This window comes from Capra hircus, chromosome 20, assembly GCF_001704415.2.
Source record: "Capra hircus breed San Clemente chromosome 20, ASM170441v1, whole genome shotgun sequence".
Taxonomy (NCBI): Eukaryota; Metazoa; Chordata; class Mammalia; order Artiodactyla; family Bovidae; genus Capra; species Capra hircus.
In genome coordinates this window covers 3,933,582-3,953,650 of record NC_030827.1, presented here as the reverse complement: position 1 = coordinate 3,953,650, position 20,069 = coordinate 3,933,582, and the positions used below count along the sequence as shown (strand labels likewise).

General features: G+C 53.4%; 1 protein-coding gene across 1 annotated transcript in view; it reads left to right on the top strand.

Moving 5' to 3' along the window:
* STK10 (serine/threonine kinase 10) overlaps nucleotides 1–20,069 on the top strand; it is a 130,365-nt gene that overhangs the window by 77,991 nt on the left and 32,305 nt on the right. The window contains exons 5-10 of the mRNA XM_018065487.1: nucleotides 824–896; nucleotides 1,827–2,021; nucleotides 2,598–2,679; nucleotides 11,522–11,656; nucleotides 13,294–13,836; nucleotides 16,076–16,206. Coding sequence (XP_017920976.1) covers nucleotides 824–896; nucleotides 1,827–2,021; nucleotides 2,598–2,679; nucleotides 11,522–11,656; nucleotides 13,294–13,836; nucleotides 16,076–16,206 — 1,159 coding nt within the window. The remainder of the gene's footprint in view (nucleotides 1–823; nucleotides 897–1,826; nucleotides 2,022–2,597; nucleotides 2,680–11,521; nucleotides 11,657–13,293; nucleotides 13,837–16,075; nucleotides 16,207–20,069) is intronic.

The following is a 20,069-nucleotide window of genomic DNA, read 5'->3' as shown; positions in this document are numbered from 1 at the left end:
CATCAGGGTCTCTTCCAACGTTTCAGCTCTTCACATCCTAGTTCATTTTTCTCTGTGTGTGTGTTTGTATATATGATACATAATCTTAAATCCTTTTTAGAAAAGACAGAATGTATTCTATACTGCACATAAGAATTTAAAAAATCGCTCCATGAAAGCTAAGCAATGATGCTTGTTTTTAAGTTGTGTATATTATAATGACATTTTGGTGAACAATCATTACCCATAATGTTTTTATATTTAAGATTATTTCAGGGAATTCCCTGGTGGTGCAATGGTTAGGACTCTGTGGTTTCATTGCTGAGGGCCTGGTTGGGGAACTAAGATCCCCCAAGCTGCAAGGTGCTGCCAAAAAAGAGAAAGAAGATTGTTTCATTAAGGTGGACTCCTAGATTTGGATTACTGCACCAGAAGAGTATGGGTGTCTTATTTTATTTATTTATTTTTTCAGTCTGCACCGTGCAGCATGTGGGATCTTAATTCTCCAACCAGGGATCAAACCCACGCGCCTTGCTCTGGGAGCTCAAAGTCTTAACCACAGGACCACTAGGGATGTCCCCAGTATGGGTATTTTAGAATTTCTTGCTATTTATTGCCAAACTGCTTTCCTAAAAGCCTCTTCAATTTATATTCTTATTAGCAGGTAGGAAGGTGCATACCTCTTACAGCAGTGGGTGTTATTATTTTTTAATGATCACTAATTCGCTAGACAGAAAATGGCATCTGTTAGTTGATTTGGAACGTGAATCTCTGTGTCCACACCCCAGGGCCGTGGGTGGAGGAATGTCCATCCAGTCCTCTATCTGAGATTCTTGCCTTGCAGCTGACTTCGGCGTGTCTGCCAAGAATCTGAAAACTTTGCAGAAGCGAGATTCCTTCATAGGAACGCCTTACTGGTGAGTCGTGTAGCCTCTGGAAATGGGATGGTGGACTGAACGTCACACCTCCATGTCCCCTTGGTGACCCCTGGCTTGGCTGGAAGGGAGAAGACAGGCAGGGGCTCCTGAGTCAGCCTGCTAGGTCTGAGCCTGCGCGCGCCGAGACCTTGGCCATATTACCCAGCTTTTTGTGCCTCGGTTTAGTCATCTGTGAAATCAGGGGTGTAATAGTGCCTATATGATGTGGTATTGGGAGGATTAAATGGGATGGTGCATATAGAAAGTGTTCCACTAATAAGGACTGACGTTCCCTGGAGAATGGTTCTTGATGAATTCAGCAAGTGTAGGGTTAACAGGCAGACCCAGAGCTAGAGCTGGGGCCAGGAAGATGAACAGTATGAGTTCGGTTGCTATGCTTACATGAAATCTCCCTAGACTGTTCCAGTCCATTTTGCTCCCTTCTTTTCCAAAAAGAAAAAGCCTCTCAGTTTCACACCTAACTACTTTCTGCTTTACTTCCTTCCCATCGTGGAGTTGGGTTCCTTTTTTGCCTGCTTATTACTCACCCTCTCTCTCTCTCCCCCTTTACTCCTCCTCTCCTTTTCTCTCCCGCCCCTCTCTCTGCTGATAATTTTCTCCTCCCCAACCCGCCCGCCCCCGGATCTCCCCGGGCCCCTCCTCCCTGCCCCCACCCGCCCCTTCCCCAGGACCCTGTGTTCTGGATTGCTGCTGCCCTCTTCTGGTAGGAGTCGGAGCTGCAGCAGGACTGGGCTGTGAAGCTGCTTGGAAGGCGTCCTTTTGTGAGGAAACCGCCCCAGGAAGATAGTGGGTGGGAAGGAGCGCACATCAGGACCTGGGAGTGCTCGCGCCGGGCCTTGACCCTGACCCTCCAGGAGGCGCCTGCGGAGGCCAGGGTCTTAGCGCTCTGTTGTCCCCTGGTCGGTTCAGGATGGCCCCCGAGGTGGTGATGTGTGAGACCATGAAGGACACCCCATACGACTACAAGGCCGACATCTGGTCGCTGGGCATCACGCTGATTGAAATGGCCCAGATCGAGCCCCCACACCACGAGCTCAACCCCATGCGGGTGCTACTCAAGATCGCCAAGTCCGACCCTCCCACACTGCTCTCGCCCTCTAAGTGGTAAGGAGCCAGGAGGCCTGCCCAGGGGTGTCTGCAGGGCGGCCCTGGGTGGCAGGGCCGGTGGGGCGGGGGGACGTGGGGTGCCAGGGCTCTGCTGTCCCTGCTGGGCCTCACAGTTGGGGAGCGGTCAGGCCTGGGGTCGGTAGGCTTTTTCTAAGCTCCCTGGGCCCTCAGAGCTCCTTTCTCCCTCTGTGCTCTGAGCATCAGCTCTCCATCCACGCAGACTGCGGAACCCAAATAAGCTGGGTCCCGCTGCAGGAATAAGAGACCACACGAGCCGTTGCAGCCACACGGCGCAACCCTGGGCTGGGAGCTGCGACTCAAACCGCCAGCCCGGCTGTGTTCCGATGTGTGGCCTCGGGCAAGCCCCCTCTCTGATTCTGCATCCCCTCTGTCAGTGACCAGAGGGCGTCCTGAGGTCGCCTCCACTGGCTCACTTATAAAGGCTCCCTTTGTCCTTTGAGGGGCGTGTTTGGGAAGCACGCGACTCTCAGGAGAGTGGAGTCCCTGGTGCGGGAAGTCTTCTCGACTCTTCCCTGCTCCCAGCTCACTGCCTCCACCTGTCTGTCCTCCCAGGTCTGCAGAGTTCCGAGATTTCCTGAAGACAGCCCTGGATAAGAACCCAGAGACACGGCCCAGCGCTGCGCAGCTCCTGGAGGTGAGTGGTTGCCCCTCCCAGGTGGCTGCCCGCCTTGACCCGGAAGCTGGGTTCGTCCTCGCCCTGCCCTGGGGGTGTCATGCACAGCCGTTCAGTCATCAGCCAGTGTGCCCTGGGCACCCATACCCGCCAGCCCTCGTGCAGGGAGGGCGAAGGGAGACCAGAGTCCTGTCCACATGGGGCTAACCTCGGGGAAGGGGACAGGCAGCCAGTGAGCAGCACAGGGGAGGGGCTGCTCTCCTGTAAAAGGAGGACGCGAGGCGCGAGGGGCTCTGCGAGCCAGCGCCCAGAGGAGGCGAGGGGGACCACATGTGGTGCTCGAGAGTGGAGGTGGAGGCCTGGGATGGGGGCATGATGGGTGCAGCTGGCAGAGCCAGGAGGCCTGGGTGCGGGGGCTGGGGTGAACACAGGGGTGTGGGAGGTCGGTGGACTGGAGACAAGGTCAGGGCTGCGGGGAGTGTGTCCAGGCAGGCTCAGTGGTTCCCCAAGCGGACTCTGGGTACAAAGCATCTAGTCAGTCTCTCCACCGTGACTATTAGAGCAAAAGGATGCGGAGAAAAAGGCGCATGGGAAAACCAGGCAGAAGTGCCTAGAGTCCCCTCCTGTGGAGTCACAGAGGGCACACCGAGCTCCTCAGCTCTATGCTCTGGCAGCACAAGTGAAGTGTTGTTTCCCTGGGAAGCATGTTGGAGAACTCGGGGCCTAGGGTTTCACTGGCAGCTGACCACGTGGGCAGCCTCTGCTGGCACGGACCAGAGTTCCAGGCTCCAGAAAGCTGGGCAGGTCGTCAGCATGGACCCCATCATTTGCACAGTGCAGGCTGAGTCAGCCCCTCTTATCAGTTCACGGTGGGAACCCTCTCCAAATCCAGGCTCCCAGCAAAGGGCTAATGGTGGGAGCAGCCTTCCAAAGGAGAGCTGCACCAGGTCACGGAGAGTCACATAGGACCTTGGGAAGGCGTGGACTTCACCCTCTTTGGGACAGGGCACCTGTGAGGGTTTGGAGGGAAACACTGACTTACAAAGGTCTCTCTGGCTGTTGGACGTGGCATCTAGGAGACCAGCCAGGGTGACAGGTGACTCGGGGAGCATCCTCTTAGCTAGCTGAATGAGCTTTGGGTGGGGAAGTGGATGGTGGCTTCCTTGAAGCTGTTTGAAATACTGGAAGTAGCTGTGAGCCACCCTTGTCCAGAGCTGATGCCTTGGGCCGTGGTGTCTGCAGCCGGCGGGGTGAGTGTTGGAACCTTGGCAGCTGTGTTTGAAAACCTGCACGCCCCACTCACCCAGCAGTCTCCAGGTCGCCTGGCCACTGTCCCTGGGGGCACCAAGACTGCTGGGAGAGTACGCAGGTCTGGGGTCGGGCAGGGGCTGGCCCTCCACCCCGTCCACCACTCTAGAGCTTCCCCCGTGTGATCATCTCTGACTGTGGTGGGAGGAGAGGGGGCCGCGCCCCACCGCGCCCTGGAGGCTCTTTTCACATGCAGCCGCTTTTTCCCAGCGCTGACTTCCTGTGAGCCGGGCACTGGGGCTCGGCTGGCGCTCAGGGTGCCCCTCTGGGCTCTGTGCACAGTAGTGAAGTGTGTGGCCTGGGGGTGGGAAGGCCTGGGTTCAGTCCTGGCTGTGGGACCCTGCTTGAGGGGCTTCACCCCGCCGTGACCCTGTTCCCACTCTGAAGTGGGGATAATAGTCAGCCCCCCTCCCCTTACAGGGTCGTTGTGAGGGTTGAGGGGAAGATCCTGGAAAGTGCTTAGCTAAACTGTGCAGTGCTGTGCTCAGTGACGGTTTGACGCCTTGAATGAAATTGTTTAAAAGTGGAAAGAGATGGGGATGCAGACTGGGCTTGTCTGCTTGGGGTCACGATTGCTCCTTGGGGGCTTCTGCACTGTGTTTACAGTCACGTGGCTGGAGTGACAGAGGCGTGGGGAGGCGTTGGGCAGGGACGGTCTGGGCAGCCAGCGATGGGGGTGGGGTGGGCCTGCCGTCATCGTCAGATGCGAGAGCTCCAGGCTCCTTGGGGCCGATTGTTTCCTGTGAACAGTCACCTCCCGGCCTGGAACATCCGGCCTCCAGGACACAGCCGTGAAAAGACCAGCTGTCTCTCATCTCCCATGGCAGTCTGGGAACCTCAGCCTGGGCTAGGAATTTCCTTTCCATAGTTGGGGGAAAAAACCTTCCTGCCAGAGGACTCTTTGCTAAGTCAGAAGGCTTGCAGAAGAAAAGAGAGATCCCTCCGCATAAATAAAACTCCTTGCAGAGCTTAGGCTACCGTCAGTTTTTCCCATGTGCCTGTTTATCTTTTGAGTTAGGGAGGGTGGGGCATTGTTCCCCCCGTAGGTGAGGTCCCAAGGCTCAGGGAACAGAACTGGTCTGCCGAGGTCACCTGGCTTTGAGTGGCCAGATGCGAGCCCAGATCTCGTCCTGCCAGTCAGCGCCTCCTCCAGAGCTGATCGCACCCCCGCCTCAGCCTTTGGCTGACTGCTGATTCCTCCCGGCCCTCATCATTCCCTGCATCCTGCCTTCAGCCGACTGACTTCTGCCCCTGCTGGCTTGTGGTCCATTCATTCGCTTGCCTGGATATTAGTTGGGACTGTTATCACTTGGTGGTACCCCAGGCTCTGAAATCAGGCTCACCCGCCAGGAATCTGAATGGTCCTCACCTTGAGCCTCAGTTTCCTCCTCTGCAGGAGGTGGATCGTGCTCACATCACAGAAGTGTGTGAGTGGATGCAGGTCTGTAGCCACCTGACGTCTGGGGCATCATGGGTGCACAGTATACGCTTGTTTAATTTGCTCTTAAACTTGCTCCACTCTAGCACAGCGTACTTTTCAAGGTTATTGGCACCTCTGGACCTCATGGTCAGCTCAGGCTGCAGGGCTGGTTTTGCTGGCCCTAGCAGCGGTCGCAGGCGACTCTCATCTTCCTTGCTCTCGGTACCTGATGTCAGGTCTCCGTGCCCTCTTGGTTTCCTTCCTTCTCGCTGGTCACTAGCCTGTCTCCTTTGGCTGTTCTCTTTCTCCAGCTGATTCACACGAGGTTTGCTAGGGCCTTTTCCTCCATCTCCATCACCTCGATGGGCTCGCTTAGTTTGTGACAGCTCCTGCGTTTCTGCTTGCAGCCTAGACTGCTGCACTCAACCCCAGACCCTTTTGTCCGATTGTTTACCCTCCACCCTCCTTAGTATTCTCTACCCGCCTTAGGTGTCCACAGGCATCTCAAACTTAACAAGTCTGCCACTGATCTTTCCCCAAATATGCTCTAGCAATGATTTTCCCATCCCAGTTGATGGCAGCCCCACCTTGCCAGCAGTCAGGCCCCAAACCTTGCAGCCATCTTCTCAGAGGGATTACCCTGTCTTTCTCACACACTCTGTATCCATTCTACCAGGGAGTCCCGTCATCTGTGCCTTCTGACATGCCCAGAATCCAACCACTTCTCACCACCTCCATTGTAGCCGAGGGAAAAGCACAAGTCCGCTCCTATACCTCCTGCGTCCATGCCGCTTGAGACTTCCATCTTCCGCAGGATAGAATCCAGAGTCTCAGTGCCCATCTCACCCTGATCCCTCAGATCTGTCCCTCTCTCACCCCCTCCCTCCTCCCCAGCCAACCAGCCTCCCTGCTGACACTCCAGGCTCCCTCCTGCCTCAGGGCCCTGCTCTGGCTGTCCGCTGCGCCTGGGCTGCTCTTCCCGTAGACGCCTCCACCTCTTTCCTTTCTTCAAATCGTCGCTCACAGGGCAGCTTCTCAGTGAGGCCTGCCCCAAGTGTTCTATTTAAAACTGCACATCACCTGCACCCCTCACACTCCTAATTCTCCTTCTGTGCCCTACATTTTTTGGGGGGTGCTGCATTGGGTCTTAGATGAGGCATGTGGGATCTTGGTTCCTCAGCGAGGAATGGAACCCGTGTCTGCTGCATTAGAAGGCGGCTTCTCAGTCACTGGACCACCGGGGAAGCCCTCCTGCACCGCTGTTAGTTTTTCCATGGCACGTTGCACTTAGAGAATATGACTTGTTTATCAAGTTTATTGTTGATCATCCTGACCAGCATGTCAGCTCCCTGGGGACAGCAGCTTTTTTTTTTTCCACCAGTGTGCCCTAGTCATCCAGAACAGTGCCTGGTACGGAGAGGGCCTTTGACTAAATATTTGCTAAATATATTTATTTTTACTTAGTAAACTGTTGTGTAACCTTTTTCCCATGCCAGGTTCGATTCCAAATGTTTAGCGAATGTTAACTAATTTAATCTTCATAACGACTCTGTGAAGTAGGTATTGTTCGGCTCTCCGTCAAACAGATGATAAGAAGCTGAGACACAGAGAGGTCAAGTAGCCTGCACGAGGTCACGCAGCACGTACGTGACAGAGCTGATTTCTGGTCATCTGGTTCCAAACCTGTCCGTCTGACCATTCTCTGAATGCATGAAGGAGAGAGAGAAGAGAAGGAAGAAAGTTAGGAGGTGGGGAAAGGATAATGAAGGAAAAATACTGATACCTGAAAACTTGGAAATGTTATTAGGCATTTTTTATTTATTTGTTTTTATTTTTATTTTTTAAAAATTTTTATTATTAGGCATTTTTTAAAGCTGGTCTTGGAGTGTGGGATATCCCGGTTGGTGGTTTCTTTTTTGTTTTAATTTTCTCTTTTTATTTGGTCACACTGTGTGGCATATGGGATCTTAGTTCCCTGACCAGGCATCTAACCCATGCTGCCTACATTGAAGGCGGAGTCTTAACCCCTGGACCAGGGCAGTTCCCGGCTGATGACTTCTAAGTACACAGAGGAAAACTAGGCTCAATGTCATGGAAGGTTGACCATGCAGATGGCAGCAGAGGTCCTGGCTGGACGCTGGGTGCCAGTCGGTGAGCTCTGCGGCTTCGTGGGGCTCGCCTCAGAGACAGCACAGAGCAGCTGTCCTCGTCCTGAAGGAGCAGACTGATGTGTCCCCTCTGGTCCGGGTCTTTCTTGGGGGCACCTGAGCACCTTTCCAGGGACCCTGTGCCCAGATGAGCCTGTCCCCAGGTGGCACACAGCGTGCTGGCCGCTGGGGAAGGTCCCACACTGTCCTGTGCTGCACACGGCCTCTCCTTTTAAACACATCCCGGAGGCGACAGAGCCGGGTCAGTGGGTGTCTGTGCTTTGTGTCCCAGAACAGCTTACAAAGCAGTCTTCTAGGCCTCATCAGACAGGAGGGCCTGCTCCGTCTGCCAGCCTCGTTTGCTCGGGGATTCCAGGAGCTTGGGGTCCAGGGGAGTGGCCCTGCTCGCCTGCCCTTCATCAGAAGCTTTCTTCCCCACAGTTCCCCCTCCACTTCCTAAAGACCCCGGGGTACTCAAGGGAGGCCGTGGAGCAGATGTTCAGCCTCAAGAAAGCACAGCTTCTGGCCAAGCTGAAGAACCACTAATTTGGTCAATATGTGATGTGGCTTGATGAAAACCTGGTGTTTCCAGAAGCCTGTGTCTGCATCGTTTGTTTCTGCTGCGTCTGCTTCAGCCTCTGGAGTGAAGTGTCCCGTGGCTTCTTGCTCAAGTTCGCATGTGTGAGGTTGTGCAATGTGAAGCTTGGGAACATTTGGGATCTGATTCTCATCCTCGGTTCTAGAACACTGTGCTCTGTGGGGATGCAGGAGGGAACGGCAATGGCTGGGAGTGCAGACTGGTGCTAACAGGCTTCTCTGATTGCCGTCCTTCTGATGGTGGTGATAATAATGGTGGTGGGGATGGTGATGGTGGTGGAAGTAGTGATGGTGGTGACGATGACGGTTAGTAGTGGTGGTGGTGCTGGTGCTGGTGATGAGGATGATTATAGTAGTGTGATTGTGCAGGTGATTTTTTGAGCCATATTTTGAGCTCTTACTACAATGCTTAGAACATCCATACTATTATTCCTAGGGTACAGATGAGCAAACTGAGGCTCAGAGAAGTTGACTTGTCCAAGTTGTTGGAAGTGGGATTTTACTCCAGGCAGCCTGGTCTCAAGGGTAGAGCCCGCAGTGTGCACTGCTATACTCTCCTGCTTCCCTCAGTTCAGTTCGGTCACTCAGTCGTGTCCAACTCTTTGCGACCCCATGAACCACAGCACGCCAGGCCTCCCTGTCCATCACCAACTCCCGGAGTCCACCCAAACCCATGTCCATTGAGTCGGTGATGCCATCCAACCATCTCATCCTCTGTCATCCCCTTCTCCTCCTGCCCTCAATCTTTCCCAGCATCAGGGTCTTTTCAAATGAGTCAGCTCTTATTAACATCCAACTCAAGACCTTTCAGAGCTGCTTGGCTGCTGGAGTGACACCTCTGAAGGGTCCCTGTTTATAGCACTGCTTTGCTGCAGCCTTTGTACTCGCTTATGCTCCTGCCTGGAATTCTCTGTGTCCAGAACTTTCCCTGGTCGGCGGCCCCTCTACATCCCCTCAGGTCTCAACTTGAGTGTCCCCTCCCAAGGAGGCCCCTCTGACCTAGGCAGACTCCACCCCCCAGCACCCCAGGCCCACGCTCCTCCAGCCTCCGCTGTCCTCTTACCTGACCTGAGAAGTGTTCTTGCCATCTGGTGGCGTGCCCCTCGTCTTTTCCAAGGCCAGGGACCTTGCCTGTCTGCTTGTTTGGCCTCATTTCAGCACCTGCCACGTTGCTGGCCTCAACATGGGACCGAGGCATGAATCGCCTAATGAAGAGGGGTGTGGGAGAGAAGGATGAGAAATTAAATTCTTCATGCCTTTCAAAGTTGGTGCTGACTAGAGGAAGTGCAGCTGGCTTAGGGCGGTCTGAGCGACAGAGCTCTCTAAAGGAGTGAGCCACGTTGGTTTCTGGTGCACAGCGTCAGGTGCCCAGGTGAGCAGGTATTGCTCCTGGCCGTTCACAAATGAACCGAACAGATAAAAACGAATGAGCAGATAAGAATGATCTGTAGCAGCCCTATCTGTTATGAATGTGTTTTCAGGGTGCTACAAAATTTATTCTCTTTAGTCATTTAGATACTACCCTACAATCCTGTTGACACTGTTCCTCCACTGATAAATTTTCTGACAGTAAAAACAGTGAATTTCATTGGAGCCTTCCCGCAAATTTCAAATGAGCACATTCCAACTTGATGACCACCCCTAACATGCCTTTCTTTTTTTAAAAAAATTATTTATTGTTATTTATTTGGCTGCGCCGGGCCTTTAGTTGTGTTATGTGGGACCTAGTTCCCTGACCAGGGGTCGAACCTGGGCCCCCTGCTTTGGGAGCTTGGAGACTTAGCCATGGGCCACAGGGAGCCACTGTGCCTTTCTAAGCGGCCCTGGGTGAGTGTGGGAGATTGAGGAATCCCGCGTCCCTTTCCACTCCCTGATGCAGGGCAGACTTGCAGTAGGCCTTAAAATCTCCTGAGGCCTTAAAAGCTTGGGTGTATTCCAAGGACCATGAAATAACTTTCATTTTTTAGAGATGTGACATTTCTGAAAATGCCTCAGAATATAACATATACCACTTGGCCTCAAGATTTTGCAAAACCCAAGACCTATACAAGCATTTCCATAGCAGCTTTATTAAAACAGAAGTGGCCATCAGCCGCAGAAAGAATATCGCGTGCCATTGCCACGCAACAGAATACTGCACAGGAATCAAAAAGGAACAGTCGGACCTCCCTGGCAGTCATCCCAGTGGTTAGGGATCCTTGCTTCCCTTGCAGGGGGCATGAGTTTGATCCTTGGTTGGGGAACTAGGATCCTGCATACCACGTGCGGTGGCCACAAAATTTTAAAAAATAAATAAAAGTAAGTTTAAAAAAAATTAAAAAGGAACAGTTTACTGACATGCAACAAGGTAGGGGAGTCTCATAGTCTCAGCTTAGTTGTATTGAGTGAAGAAAGCCAACTACAAAAGACTACATATTTTGGGATTCTGTTCAGATGGAGTTAAATAACAAGCAAAACTAGTCTCTGGAGCTTGATGGCTGAGGGCAGTGGGTTTGACTGCAAGGGGGATGGGGACCTTCCTGAAGTGATGGAAATGTTCTGTGTCTTGAGCTGGGTGGTGGTTATACTAAGTCTGTATATATGGAAAAAGTCACTGAGCTTAATGATTTGTGAACTTTTCTGTGTGTAATTCCTCAATAAAGTACATATGTCTATATGTATATATATACTATATATTATACTGTGTGTACATACTGTATATTATATATTATACGATGTAAGTACATACTAGATATTATACTGGGTTTCCTGCATTACAAGCAGTCTCCTGCATTGCAGGCAATTCTTTACTGACTGAGCCAGGGAAGCCAATATTTTTAAAACTACATCTTTAAAATCTTTTTAAGAAGTAAATTAACAGGGAATTCCCTGCAGTCCAGTGGTTAAGATTCCATGCATTCACTGCTGAGGGCCCAGGTTCAATCCCTAGTCAGGGAACTGAAATCCCACAAGCCACATGGCATGGCCAAAGAAATAAAAATAAAAAATAAATTAACAAACACAAATAACCCTCCTGAAACATTATTTTTTGCTCCCACTTTGGGCTAAACCCCTCTCTGTGCTTCTCCTTCCCCCCTCATACCACCCCTGTGGGTTTGGTATAATTTTTTCCATGCAGAGGTGAGGAGCTCACAGCTCAGAGAGGGAAAGGGACCTGCTAGGGTCACACAGCTAGTGAGCAGCGGAGCCGGTGTTTGCCCTCTTTCACCACACACAGGACTTTCTGAGCTGCCTCTGGGTCTGCCTGACCAGGTTCAATTTCACATCTCCCTGAGGGATGCTGCCAGCCCCCTCTGCCTTGGGGATCGCCTTCCCCGGCCTTGGGTGCGCCTCCTCACCACCCTTGCCCTCTCCTGCTGTGATTCTCACCCAGCTGTCTTGCCCCTCTCAGCATCCCTTCGTCAGCAGCGTCACCAGCAACAAGGCCCTGCGGGAGCTGGTGGCCGAGGCCAAGGCTGAAGTGATGGAGGAGATTGAAGACGGCCGAGATGAGGGGGACGAGGAGGATGCGGTGGAAGCTGCCTCTGTAAGGAGATCAGGGGGTGCCGGGGAGCACTGGGAAGGGATGGGGTCCCCGCAGGCCTCAGCTGGGGCGGAAGGGCACCGGGAGGCGCAGGAGAGGTTCCCTTCTGTTCTTTTCCCCAGCTCAGAGGTCACAAGCTCCCACGCCACCAGTTACGTAAGACAGCACAAGGGTCGGGATGAGGCCGCAGGGTGTGTTGGCCAGATCCTGTAATCTTCAGGGAAGACCAGGAATCGGACTTTTCTGTGGGATTTTCCAGGTTTTAAAAGTTGGTGGTGGACTCCTTTTGCTTCCCAGCCTGCTCCCCATCGTGACTCACATACAGAATGAGGATGTGTGTAGCACGTGGTGGGCTCGGTGCACGGAAAGGCTGCCTGTGATCAGAGACTCCGAGCGCCCCAGACCCCATCTGGCCATCTCAAGGGCCCAGGGGACCCATGTCTTAGCACTCTCGTAACCCATCTGCAGCTTCAGCGCTTGGCTGAGTGTAAATTTAAATTAAAGCTAATTTAAACTTTTTACAAAACGTTTGTGTTAGCCACTCAGTCGTGTCCGGCTCTTTGCAATCCCATGGACTTGTAGCCCTCGAGACTCCTCTGTCCATGGGATTCTCCAGGCAAGAATACTGGAGTGGGCTGCCATTCCCTTCTCCAGGGAGTCTTCCCAACCCAGGGACTGAAATCAAGTCTCCTGCATTGAGGGCAGATACTTTGCCCTCTGAGCCACCAGGGAGCCTTAAAGCTAATTTAAATTTTTATAAAACATTTGAGCCAAACAAAACACATCTGTGGGCTGGATTCTGTCCTGAACTGCCACTTTCAGATCCCTGGTCTAGTCATTTGGGGACAGCTTCCTTCAGGCGGGGAGACTGCCTGTCCAGATGGTGCTGTGGACCTAGCGAGGCTTGTCCAGACCTGTCTGCCTGGGAAGGATGATATAGCACTTCCTCAAGTGTAATTCATCCCTGGGAGGAGCCGGAGCTGGTGCGTGAATCCTATAACTAACCTATAACACTTAGAGATCAAGGTCAGGACAATGTCAAGGGGAGGCTGGACACAGGGAGACCCTCCTGGACAAGGGGAGGGTCTCAGGTCTGGGATGTGTCCCACTCTTGACCTGGAAGGTGGCTACGTGGGTGTTTATTTTATTCATTACGGGGGACGTTTATGTTTCATTTGCAGAAATCCTTGTTCTGTTTCACAAGCTTGGCCTTTCTGTGACTTTTTAAAAATTTGAATTAGTTGCCATCTAAAAATTGGGAGATGGCATGGAAAACTCCAGATTCCAGCTTGTCTTGAAAAATTGGAAGGTCTGGGCTCAGGGGACCCAATTTTCCTAGGCTTTCATGATTGGCTGGAGCATGGTAGCCGTTGCCCACTTTAGACAGGGCCCAAGCTGTCTAGCTGGCCGCGGTGGGCTCCACTCCGAGGAGGAATACCTGCTTCTGAAAGCAAGTGGTAACTTTATTGTTGGTTGGGCAGCAGGGAGTGGGGAGGACTGTGGCTCACTAGAGAGGTGCCTATGAGACCTCCCTGGCCCTCTTCTGAACCCTGTGGGTGTCTGACTGTCCAGCCTCGCTGTGTCTCTGACTCTTGCTCAGACACACAGGACCGTGGCCTTGACTGTCTGTTTTTTCCTAGCCTCTGGAGAACCACACTCGAGACTCCTCCGAGGTGAGTCAGCTGAGCCTCGATGCAGACAAACTTCTCAAAGAATCACCTTTCACCCCGCCACCTCCCAGCCAGCCTCAGGACGGTGCGAATGGGCCCAGCGAGTCCCCTGGGGACGGGGCCCTCCCGGCCACCAGCCCCCCGGATGTGGCCCCTGGAAGCGAGAACGGCATGGCTGTGCCTGTGCCCCTCCGGAAGTTCCGACCGGTGTCCATGGGTGCCAGAATTCAGGTGTCCGAGGAGAAGCAAGCCGCTGACCAGGGTGGGGACCTCAGTCCAGTGGCCAGCAGGCCCCAGAAAGCAAGCCAGAGCCGTCCCAACAGCAGCGCCCTGGAGACCTTGCGTGGGGAGCTGACGAATGGCAGTCTGGAGCTGCCCACCCCGGGGGCGCAGAGCTTTTCCAAGAGGGACTCGGATTGTGGCAGCGTCTCCACCTCCGGGAGCACGGACTTCGGCACCTCCCTGTCAGCAGACCTGTCCGTGAACAAGGAGTCGGGCTCTCTGTCCATCAAGGTAACCGCACCTCTTGGCCACGGGCTTGGGGCAGGCGTTCTGCAGAAGTTGCTGCTGCTCAATGTTGGGTTGTAAGAGCGTCCGGTGGCTGCCTTACATTTTAAGTGGTTCATGAGATTTCTCTTTCTTAGGAGCCCTTTGTTTGAATTGCTGTTTAATCCCCCAAATATCTTGAGTTCAGTCTGGGGTTAAGTCATGTCAGGCAGTAGGTTTGAGTTTTAATTTCAGTTTGGGGTTCTGTTTAAATTGGGTTTGGTTAAAGGCCTTGGTCAAACTAGGGAGAGAGAATTCTGGAAGTGAAAGCTCTCTGACTTGCGGATCAGCTATGTGGTCAGTTCGCTGATGGAGTCAGTGAAAGGGAGTGGGCTCGTGGCTGTTCTGAGGGGAAGCGGCGTTGTGAGTGACTCTAGCCACTGCACTTGAGAGCTCAATGCGAGGCCTGCACTGCAAAGTGCTTCAAAGGAGCCATATCGCCGAGTACAGCCGGGCAAACAGAGCCTCAGGTGGCAGGTGGGGAGCTGGTCAGACCCCAGCCTCTGCACTCTGAGCCCCGCATGTCACAGTGTCCTGGTGGCAGCACTGTGGCCTCCCCATCCTCAGCGAGGCCTGGCCCTTCCCCAGCTGCTCCCACAGATCATGAGATGTTCGTGAAGTCACCTTTGATCACCTGATTGGCCACCCCAGAAACCTCACCCCCAACCAAGGCTGAATTTAGGAAACGTTTTACAGCCTTTATGTTTGAAAACCACACAGCAGAGACTCAAAAATATTGGCCAAATGAAAGAAGGAAAAAGGAGAAGCAGCCAGCTGTTGCAGTTGACTTTGGGAACAGAAAGAAAGCGCGTTTCTTTTTTCTTTTTGGGGGTGGGGTGGAGTGGGGGAGAGAAATCACACCAGAAAATTGAATAGAGTAGATCATATTACATTTAAAGCTTGTACATTAAAAACAAGCAGAAAACTAAAAGCTAACTTTTTAAAGTGAGAAGATCAGACAAATAGAACAGGACGAGCAGAGAGGGCAGCAGCTTTTAGGTGTAAGAAGCATCGGGGCCTTATGACACTGTTTCTGTCCCTTCTCTTCTTGGAAAGACACTAAGGGTTAGAAAAAAAAAAAGATAAATTTTTTTTTTAAGTCTGATCCACCTCACCTATCCTCGAGGGTGTTGAGAGCATCCCTTTACTGGTGGGCTGGCAGTGAGTCAGGGAACACAGCTGCTCTGATAAGAGCGCATGGCTGCGTCAGCGCCCTTGGCTTCACAGTCTGTTACCCCCTTGCAGAGGCCCTGTGACCGGGACCCCAGGCCTTTCTCCCTCGCCATCTCCTGGTAGCCTCTTCCTGGTTGCTAGTCTGACTCATCCTGAATTGAGTCCTGGTGCACAGGAGGTGCTGCCGTAGGGAGATGCTGGAAAGGCCGGGCTGGACTCCACCAGGAAGGGCCTCGGGAGCTAGGGGAGGAGTTGGGATGGAGGAGACGCTGTGAGGACTCCAGTGCAGACCCACAGGCTCATCCAAGTCAGGGTGGAGGATGTTCAAAGGGCGTTTAACTGCCTCCAGGAGCTCTGGCAGCACTGTGTAAGCGATCACAAGTGAGGGGCATGATTATGCATAGGAAAAGGTAAAGACAAAGATGAGTAATCTCACGGTGTCTCCAGAGGGGTGTGGCCTCCTGTGGAGTTCAGGTCAGGTTAGGCTTGGCTGCCAACATAGTTCTGAACTCTGGTTTTCCAGGCTCCTTGGATTTGGGCATTGAAGATAAGAGATTGTGGTCTGCAATAGCAACTGTCAGAAATAAATATCAAGTGTTGAACCCTTGTCATGACCCAGGTGCTATTGAATTCCATCCGCCTGCTTCATTGCACCTTCAGAACAACCCTGGGAGGCAAGCACTGCTCGTCTCCTCTGACAGGTTGAGGAAGCTGAGGCTTGGGCAGGACAAGGGGCTTGCCCAGGGTCACAGGGGCAGTAGGTGTAGGAGTTGGAACCCAGTCCGCTTGGATGCTGCGCCCTGTGTGTGAGAGAATGCTGGCGGTCAGCAGGCAGGGGCTGGGCAGTGTCCGAAGGGTGAGGTCAGGGAGAGGCAGAGGCCTGACCTCAGAGACTCCGGCCTCCAGGTTGAGAAGCTTGAGGCACACTGGGGACCGTGGACAGTCACCTCCTTCCTGGACTGGGCTGAGACTGGGCCACCCATGGATTCGTGGCTGCAATGCTGAGCTTTGCTTAATGATCTTCCCTGGCCAGGACTCAAGGCTGCACAATAAGACCCTGAAGAGGACACGCAAGTTTGTGGTGGACGGCGTGGAGGTGAGCATCACCACCTCCAAGATCATCAGCGAGGATGAGAAGAAGGACGAGGAGATGCGGTTCCTCAGGTGAGGCTGGGAGGGGCTGCTGACGGCCGTAACAGGGCAGGGATGGGACGGGAGACCTGGGTCTTCCTGGTGAAAGAACCGTCTGTCTGAGACTTCCCTGGCAGTCCAGTGTTTCGGGCTCTGCGCTCCAGCTGTAGGGGCACAGATTCAGTCCATGCTCAGGGAGCTAAGATCTCACCTGCTACGTTGCCAAAAAAAGAGCTGTCTGTCTGACTATAGCATTAAGTATGGAATCAGGGACACTAAAAGAAGCTGGCTTTGCCCGAGACCCTGTATTGCCTAACTCACCTCCCTCCTCCATATACCCACCCACATCTTCATCCACTTCCCTCTGCCTCCGTTTACTTGTCTGCTCATCAGCCCACCCCTCTACCCACTCTTTCATTCATCCGTCCATCCACACACCCGTCCCTCCATCCTCTAACACATCTTTCTAGTCACCCACCCACCCATCACCTACGCACCCACTCAGCTCCCATCCACGTGTTCCTTCAGCCTCCCCTCCAGCTAGCCAGCCATCCATTCACTGATGTATCCACACCCCCTCACCAGGTTGGGGGACACATTGATGACCCAGATAATGGAGGCTGTGGCTATTGTGGAACTTCCACCTCATGTGCCCGCAAACATCACTCAAAATAATTCCCAACTGTAGCTCATGCTGTGGACGGAATAATGGCTGATGGGAGAGTGGCTGCTGGGCTAGGGGTGGGGGCCCTTGCCTGGCAGGAAATCCCCTGAGCAGAACAGAGAGTTCAGAGGAGCCAGCCAGGGGCAGAGCCGGGAGAGCATGGCAGGAACTGCAAAGCCAAGGCTTGTTTAGGGACCTGAGAGGGCGGAGCTGGAGTATGGAGTTGGAGGGAGAGGATGTGGAGTCATCCCCAGGTCCCACAGGGTCCAGGTCACGTCAGTCCACGGGCAGGGGTGGAGAAACACAGGTTTCATCCCCAGTGGAGGGACTGACGCTGAAGCTCCAATACTTTGCCCACCTGATGCGAAGAGCTGACTCATTGGAAAAGACCCTGATGCTGGGAAAGATTGAGGGCAGGAGGAGAAGGGGACAACAGAGGATGAGATGGTTGGATGGCATCACCAACTCAATGGACGAGTTTGAGCAAACTCTGCAAAATGGTTAAGGACAGGGAAGCCTGGTGTGCTGCAGTCCATGGGGTCGCAAAGAGTTGGGCACGACTTAGCGATTCAACAACAAAAACAACTGGAATGAAGCATCTGGAGAGTGACCAGCTGTACTGTCCCTTTTAAAAGCCGACTCTGCTGTCATCTGAGTCTGGGCTATAGAGGGGGCAGGACTGAAGCAGGGATGCAGGGACACCCTGGCTGGGACAGTGGCCAGACAGAGGGAAGGCATGGCCAGACAGGTTGGGTTCAGCATGCATTCTGGAGGCAAAGCTGAAGATGGGAGGGGGTTGATGTGGGCAGGAAGGTGTGAGGCAGAGTTGTTTGCACGGAGTCATCTCTGCACTCTTAAGGCACTCAGGCGCCCTGACAGCCCTCCCCAGTCAGTTCAGTTGCTCAGTCGTGTCCGACTCTTCGCGACCCCATGAATCGCAGCACGCCAGGCCTCCCTGTCCATCACCAATCCCCGGAGTTTACCCAAACTCATGTGCATCGTGTCGGTGATGCCATCCAGCCGTCTCATCCTCTGTCGTCCCCTTCTCCTCCTGCCCCCAATCCTTCCCAGCATCAGGGTCTTTTCCAATGAGTCAACTCTTCACATGAGGTGGCCAAAGTATGGGAGTTTCAGCCTCAGCATCATTCCTTCCAATGAATACCCAGGGCTGATCTCCTTTAGGATGGACTGGTTGGATATCCCTGCAGTCCAAGGGTCTCAGGAGACCGTATTTCGGCCGTTCTGTTGATAAGGAAACTGTTTCCTGGTGGGAACTTACTTGCCTCAGGTCACCCAGGTGAGAAGATCTGTCTGTGTGAGAATTCTACAGGTTTCTACTGGACCAGGAAGCTTCCTGGGGGGCTCTCCGGGGGTGGAGGTGGGGGCTTAGCAGCTAGGGAGGGAGGCCCCAGAGCCATGAAGCTGCCGTGAGGCCAGGCCTTTGTGGAACAACTCATGACTGGCATGGAGGACACTTCTGAAACATCAAACACATTCTTATCTTAAAAAAGCACAGACATTCCAAAGCCCAGTAGAAGGAGTTTTGGATGCCTTGGGGCATGTCTCCCCTCTCGAAGCCAGGGGGATGACAGGCGGACTTTTCACCGGTGACGTTCCTTGTAGTTCAGTTGCTCAGTCGTGTCCGACTGTTTGCGACTCCATGGATTGCGGCACGCCAGCCTTCCCTGTCTTTCACTGTCTCTCAGAGTTTGCTTAAATTCATGTCTATTGAGTCAGTAATACCATCTAATCATCTCATCTTCTGCCACCCCCTCCTCCTTTTACCTTCAGTCTTTCCCAGTCCTTCCCAGTCTTTTCCAGTGAATCAGCTGTTTGCGTCAGGTGGCCACAGTTTCTGTGTACACGCATGTGGGTGTGCACACGCGCGTGCTGGTGTCCTCCTCTGTGTGTGCTGGGGAGGCTCGTGGCCAGGGGAGGGGTGGTTGTGGTTGGTCTCAGCTGAAAACACTGCCTTCTGTTCTCACAGTCACTCCTCGAGCTTCAGGCTTGGGGGCCGGATTTCCTTTCTGTCCTCTCCCCTCTGGGCAGTTTGGGTTCCCGGGGGTGAAATTCCAGCTCCACCACACCGCATCTGAAAGTGGCCCCCAGGCAGGACCCCCACCTCCCTCCTCAGCAGAGGAGCGGGTGCTGCCCGGGTTTCAAAGGTGAGATTTAGCTAAGGTGGAGAAGAGGTGCTCGCAAAGAACGAGACTTTTCTTGTTTGCCTGCGTGGTCTGAAGGCCCTGTGAGTCTGGCCGGGCTACAGGCTGTCAGACTCTGCCGCGTCCCTCATTGAACCTGGGTCTCCTAGCATTTCCAGAGGTTTGGGTCCCACATAGGCTTTTGAACAGTATCACTGAATAGTCACTCGCGCAGGTTGCGGCTGCTGGGCCAGAGTTCTTTCTGGTTTTCCCTAAAGTTCCTGGAGCTGGCTCTTTCCTTCTTGACCTGTCTCTGCCTGCCTCTCCCTTGTGAGAACTCTGGTGGGTCAAGGAGGTGATGTCAGAAGCTGGCTGCTTACCTTGCTCTGTTTTTTGTCAGTTGCTCTCTGAGCCTTAGTTCCTCTTGTGTCGGGATTTCCATGTCTCAGAAATCGCCTCCTGCCTCCTCTCTTCCCGAAATGCAGAGGCTCCCGGAGACGCTTCCTTACACAGCTGTAAAAAGTGTCTCTGGCTTTTCCCAGAGATTGGGCAGCCTTTGCCTCTTCTTCGTTATCACTCGAGAAGTTACTGCGTGGGGAGTGGTTGCCATGTGTCAGACAGTATCACCTGATGCTACAGGTATCACCTCATTTAACCTTAAAGAACCTGTGGGGAAGAGATGATCTCCCCACTTCACAGATGCAGGGAAAGAGCGTGCAAAGCCCGAGCCACCGCCTGAGGGCACCCGGCTGGAAAGTGCCGAGATTCAGACAGGGCCTCTGTGACCTCTGAGGGCGGGGGGCCTCAGAGCAGCTGCTGGGGAGCTCTGCCTGCTCAGAGCGGGGGGGCAGGCCCGCAGTGGGGGTGGCCGTGGTGCGCCTGCAGACGCCGCGCCAGAGCAGAGCACAGGCTGCCCAGGGTCCCCACTCCTTGCCAGGAGGCCCACGTTCCTTCTGCCATCATTTTAATTTCTTTTCTGATTATATAAAGGATAGATACCAATTTTCAATGGACTTGCCCAGAAAAAAACATGGTAGGTGGGCTTTATGCCACCAGTGGGCTTCGCAGGTGACTCAGTAGTGAAGAATCTG